Source organism: Gasterosteus aculeatus, chromosome 15 (genome assembly GCF_964276395.1).
Source record: "Gasterosteus aculeatus chromosome 15, fGasAcu3.hap1.1, whole genome shotgun sequence".
NCBI lineage: Eukaryota > Metazoa > Chordata > Actinopteri > Perciformes > Gasterosteidae > Gasterosteus > Gasterosteus aculeatus.
The window spans coordinates 3541770-3547769 of NC_135703.1; the positions used below are offsets into that span (position 1 = coordinate 3541770).

Below are 6000 nucleotides of genomic sequence, written 5' to 3' on the forward strand. Positions count from 1 at the left end.
TCTATTAGGGGCACAGTGGGGATGCAGAACATTGGACATATTTACGGAAGATACCAGCGCCGCTTTACGTGGGAGGAGGATGATTCACAAGCATGGCCAAGAGTGGCGAGCAGTTTTACTGGTTTCCATCCATGGTAACAAAAAATTAAGCACCGACAGCGTTTCCGTGGTAACGGGGCTGATGGCTTCACACGCGGGGATATCTAACCATGGAAACCCTTAATAGTTCTTACATGAAAACTTAGATTCGGATTTTAAGAAGACTAAATAAAAAACACCAGTAAAAATTGGTGAGGGGCGCATATGTTGTACTACAAGTGACTAATAGATCTCCGCAGCCTTTCGGAAGGCCAACATATTCAGAAATACAGCCTTGTATGCGTGAGCCAACATTAACAGCCAAGAATCAATGGCGAAGCGGAGACGGAGAGACGGCCCTGCTAGCTACGGAGGAGGCGACGGCGAGCAGCACGCCAGCAGCGGGGGAGGCTTTGGAGTGCACGCGGGGTCTTTGAAGCACACAGTGGCAGTGCTAACGTACTGCAGGGGCCGTTGGACCGACTGGCTGACGCGGCGGCGGGCGTGTAGAGATACGCCGCTCGACTTTCTTACTTCAAACACGAATAAGCACAATGTGACGTTACACAGACCAGAACAACTCCGCTCGTACGCCCTCCGTTTGTCTTTGAAAGCGACGGGAGCACTTTGCCAAAACGCTCCATTTGCATGTTTTCTTCAGGCAGGGTTAATTAGACCGCATTGTTGTTGTTGGTGTTGTTGTTGTTACGCAGCCGGTACAAAATAAGTTGCTGAGAACCACAAAGGGGGCTGTGAGTCATCGACGTCGCAGCCCTTTGTGAACATCAGTGAGTTCATTAGACCTCTGGATAAAGGGAACCGGTCCAGGTGGGGGATCGGCGACAATAGCTGCTGTGTTCCCGGTGTGAAAAACCCTTTATCACAGTATACAAAAAGCACAATCAATAGGGAACATGTAAGTCGACATACTTTACTGGTTAGAAAGTCCTTCTTTGTGCAAATGCTACCATGCAATTATTAATCATGACTGCCGATGAGGTGGTGTTGGGTTTTTGTGGCGTAGATTTTCAAGTTATTAGCAAAATTACATTTAGTGCAAATCAAATGCGTCTTGTTTTACCTTTTGCCTGCCGATTGCAGGCAGCCACACACAAACTGTTAATACAACTCCCTTTGATTGAGGTTGTAACTAGACACACACTGTAGTTACTGTGAGGGCTGATTTCATTCAACGGGGGTTTGACACTAATCATCAGCGAAGCTTTTGCACAGTGGAGGCGTGACCTCTGAAAGGCCAGTATTTATTATCTTCTAATCTTTTTAAATTCAATGATTTGCATTCGTGAAGAGTTGAGCATTGACAATCGGCTACGCATGATTGTTTTGGGTGTCCGTTGATGATCTTTATAAATGGCCTAGAATATATCAAAAAATATATATAAAAATCTATATATTCAATGATGATTCTAAAGCTGCAAACGTAAATGGCAGCCATGTTATAAGCTCTACAACCAAAAGCCGAAGAACAACAGGGTCTCCTTTGGGAAGAAGCTTCCTACGCTGCCTTATTAAATTTTCATGCTCCGAAAAACACCGGATCAGTCAGGCCTGCTTGCCGCATGCCACTGACATCACTGAGGAAATTTCTTCATTTGGTGGCGCGATCAATAGCTCATTACGGCAGCTTCACACTGGGTTGTCTCTGGGCCGGCCCGCCGGCTTAATTCCCTGCACATCGCGGGCCTCATCTCATCCGTCCATCTTCATCAGCAGCCTCAGCCCGCTGGTCAACAACACGACCGCACAGAGCCTTAAAGTACAACTTTACTTTTCCTGCAAGTTGAGTTGTTGATTCAAGAGTTGTTGGCTTGTGTTATGGGAGATGTGAAGGTAATCAATGCTGCAGGAGGGCTGCAGAAGTTTATGTGCAGCGGGTCTGTAAGTCATTAATACCATGCTCGCCTCCTACTCATTTCACATTACGAGTACTTTAAATCCAGTAAAATAATCATTATAGATCAGTTATATATCACAGGAACATCAGGTAAAACTGTATGCCAAAAACACCAGACAAAATATTCCCTTGGATAATTTACATACATTTTTTTTTTAAGTTTCATGATATGATCTAAAAATTCAAGTTAGGGAATCTTACCTACTCTGCTCTTTAAGGCTTTCGGTTCCTGCCGAAAATAAGCCATTTCTTTTTTGATCCAACCATGACATAACGGCACTCATCATAATAACATTAAAGCTCCCCTCCTTAGTGTCAAGTAGAATACGGCGACGTGGCGAACTGAATTCCATGGGAATCAGTGGGAATCATTTCATGGGGATCTCTAACAATTACACAGAACAAGAGACGGAGGAGCCAAATATGAAGTCAGCGCTTTAATCGTGCACAAATACGTGATGAGAAGGGTCAGTAAAGGAAGCGTATTCTTCACAGTCTATGACTGACAGGATGGATCGCTGAGGATGCGCGAGAAGCGTGTGAGACACAAGGAGACCAGAGATGAAAGGCCGGAGAACGTGAAACCGCGGAATGCTGAATTATGTTGAGAGGGAAAGAAGAGCAGCGACAGTCCGGAGATGCCCAGCAGGGTTTTCACGTGGTCCACAGGTCTCTGATGCCCTTGGTGGCGTTTTTCCTGCCCAACGAGCCTGGATGCAGAAGCGAGGGCTGCTGCCGCGCCGCGTTAGTCGAGGCCCTTGTCTGGCCTTTTTCAAAGTGCCCACACGCCCGCTTCAACTGCTGATAGATCCCCTGAATCCAGGGGTCCTCGCAGCGGAGAAGATGCACCCGTGTGTCTGTTTGATCGTCTCAACGCATCTTGCACCATGATTTTTCTTTCCAATAATTGCCCTTGTGTCAGGATGGTGTTACGGATTAAAACACAATAAAACTCTCTGCTGGTTTGAACGACACGATGCACAGTTCATTTATGAAACTGCTAATGAACAGCCGCAGCTACTGTAACCATAAGCTGATATTCTATTCACTTCACTGCTCGTTACAACGCCAGCGGCGATAGAGCTTGTGCGTACTGAGGACACGGCGAATAAAGTTTCTGCAAAATGTGCAGCCTTATTAAAATGTTGCATGTATGTGACTCTCCTGGCTCACAATCAGCACAGTTCCTGTAACACCACGTCACCCATAGCTGAGGTAGCCTCACTCGTCCCCTCCTTTCCTCCCACTGAGTTGGCTTTATAGGCAGCGGTCCGACAGGGCTGCTTCCACTGCTGCCACTCCAGGGAAATTACTTTGTGCAGTCGGAGGAAAAACAAAAAAGGCAGTTCGGGAACTGCTTCATCAAGCTCCTTGACTCCAATAATAAGCAAGAAATATATAGCGTTCACACCTCCTCGCAGACGGTTTGCCACTTAGCGCCACCTATGTATAAGCAGGTCTAGACTGTGAATGCAGCACACACAGACTATATATATATATATATATATAGTCTGTGTGTGCTGTGTGTGTGAAGAACTGTGTAGAAACACAGTTCTTCAGCCAGGACTGATGAAAAATGTCTGCACCGTGCTCTGCTGTGGCGCGTCTGGTGCAGGCTGACTGCACCAGACGCGCCACAGCTCTGCATTCAACACACACACACACACACACACACACACACACACACACACACACACACAGTCACACTCGTGAACACCGAGCCACAGCCCGCTCCCTGCTCCCCCATCACAGCACCATCCAGCCCATCAGCTGCTCCCCTGAACGAATGCAACAAGCTGCCGCCGAGCTCCTTTTTAAAGCAACAGCAGTTTCCTTTCGCCAATGTCATTGGAATTATACAACCCCCCCCCACCCCACCCTCCTCCCCGCTGCCTCCTCCCCCCCCCCCCATCCTCCCCGCCGGGCCACGTCTGGGGAGGAAAACGCTCCCTGAAAATCAAAGAAATGGGACCGGAACAGCCCCGGCGAGGGGGGAACGACTAATCTTGCGTTTGAATTGGTGGCATTTGAGTTCAAGGCCCGAAGTGAGCAGGTGCGGTGCTGAAATGTCAGCTCTTTTTTTCGGGAGTGGCAGGCGTGCTGATGTGGTGACCTCTGTGTGCTGTGGATAAAAGGTCAGGGGACAAAATAAAGAGTGAGACAACGGCGGTCCTGGGGATGGGTAAGCCTGTCAGTGCCAAAACACCGCCTCTGTCAAGAACCCGTCCCGTGCCGCACGCTGTTTTATCTGTAAGCTAAAAGGTAGGTTACGCATCGTTGCTTCTGCTTCCGTGACATTTTTTGGAGATGACATGATGACAATAACATGTTGCTTTTTCAAATTTCCAAAGCAAAAAAAAAAAAAAATAGCCACGTGAGAATTTGCATTAGAAAGCAGAAGGTCGCTGCCCGGGTTTCACCTCAAAGTGCAGCCGGTTTGGCGCATCCGGGAGCCGCTTAACGAAGAAGGGAAACCACAAACAGCAGTTGCCAGCAATATGTGCAACCAAACACCCCCCCACTGTCTCGGGGTCTTTCTGCAGGACCTCCTTAGGGAGCGTGCATTCATCTCTCACTGCATTTTGGCATAGATGAGCAGATTGTGTCAAAGTCTACATCTTCCTCTCTACAACCGTTAATATATTGTTTACTGCCGTTCGCTACAGGCAAGAAGAGCAAGTGGCCTGTTTATTACTAAATTACAGCCTTGTTTATGACCATAAACCGGTCTCCTATAACTGGCTTCCGGCGTTCATAAGAAACCTCTGATAGATATCGTGCAATATGTTGCCCTCAGTTCATTCACTTGCTGCACAGGCACCCCGGGGTGGCTATACAGGCAGTCTACACGTGTAAGACACTCCTTTAAAAGCGGCATGTGCACAGCTCCATTCATTCTCCGACAGATTCCAGTGATTCCTGAAGAACAACGCCGCTAAAACAAAACAAAAAAGCCCATTCACGACTCGTTGCGTGGAACCACGGCTCCCGTCCTCGTCCACCTGTTAAATCTCAGACCGCGTGAGGCGCACGCGAAAAGGCAAGTTGTCCGCGGGACGCGCGGCGCCGTCAACTTCTCCGCACGCGGACCGCAGAAGAAGACAATAGCTGTCAGAGAGCGATGCGCCAAAACGACAGCGCACCGTCGCGCGTCTCCGACATCTGCAGGAAGGCGAGAGGGCGGCTGCAGGCGGCTGCAGGCGGCGAGGACGTGTGTGGCAGGAGAGACGGACAATCGAGGGTTGTAATTAAACACCGCGGGTGGGGGGGCAAAGAAAAGGGGGGAGAAATTCACTCACGGTTCTGAGGAACTGGATTTCATCCTCTCCTTCTCCGCCTTCGGCCATGGCTGCAGGAAGGGAGCCTGCTCACACTCGGGGAGCCTCCGCTGGCTTCCTCCCTCCCGTCGATGCGAGCATAAAATCCGCGGCCGTGCAGCGGGGGACACTACAGCAGCATCTGTCACTCAGGCCCGTGTGCTCGAGACCCGGCTCAGCACCCAGGAGGAGGAGGAGGAGGAGGTGTGCGCGTGTGTGTGCGTGCGTGAGTCGGAGGGCTGGAGCAACTCGGCAGCAGCGGGGTCTTTATCGTCGACGTCACCGGCGTTAATACAACCGTGAAAGCGCGAATATTCGAACAAAGCGCGTTGGACGGTCGGTGCGTGACAGACATCACGTCGTTTTTTGTATATATAAATATAGTATTCAAAAGAAAAACAAACGTTTAATTGCGATTAATCTAGATTAAAATGAACTACTGATTTTTGTATGTATTGACATTCCTAATAATAAAAAATTAATATATATATTCAATATTATATAATATATATCTATATTTATATTTATATATATATAATATTGGATATATATTATATATATATATATATTATATATAATATTGAATATATATTATATATATATAATATTGAATATATATATTTATTTTTTATTATTAGGAATGTCAATACATACAAAAATCAGTAGTTCATTTTAATCTAGATTAATCGC

At 47.5% G+C, this 6000-nt stretch overlaps 1 protein-coding gene across 17 annotated transcripts in view; it reads right to left on the reverse strand.

Moving 5' to 3' along the window:
* Positions 1-5623, reverse strand: part of LOC120832509 (ryanodine receptor 3) — a 64571-nt gene extending 58948 nt beyond the window's left edge. For 12 of the 17 annotated variants that reach the window (XM_078089432.1, XM_040198826.2, XM_078089434.1 and 9 more), the window contains exon 1: positions 5293-5531. In XM_078089432.1, the coding sequence (XP_077945558.1) occupies positions 5293-5340 (48 nt within the window). In that variant the 5' untranslated portion in view covers positions 5341-5531. Of the gene's footprint in view, positions 1-5292 lie in introns of all 17 variants that reach the window. The other 5 variants (XM_040198822.2, XM_040198828.2, XM_040198829.2 and 2 more) reach the window with 1 other exon arrangement.
* Between the last annotated feature and the right edge of the window lie 377 nt (positions 5624-6000).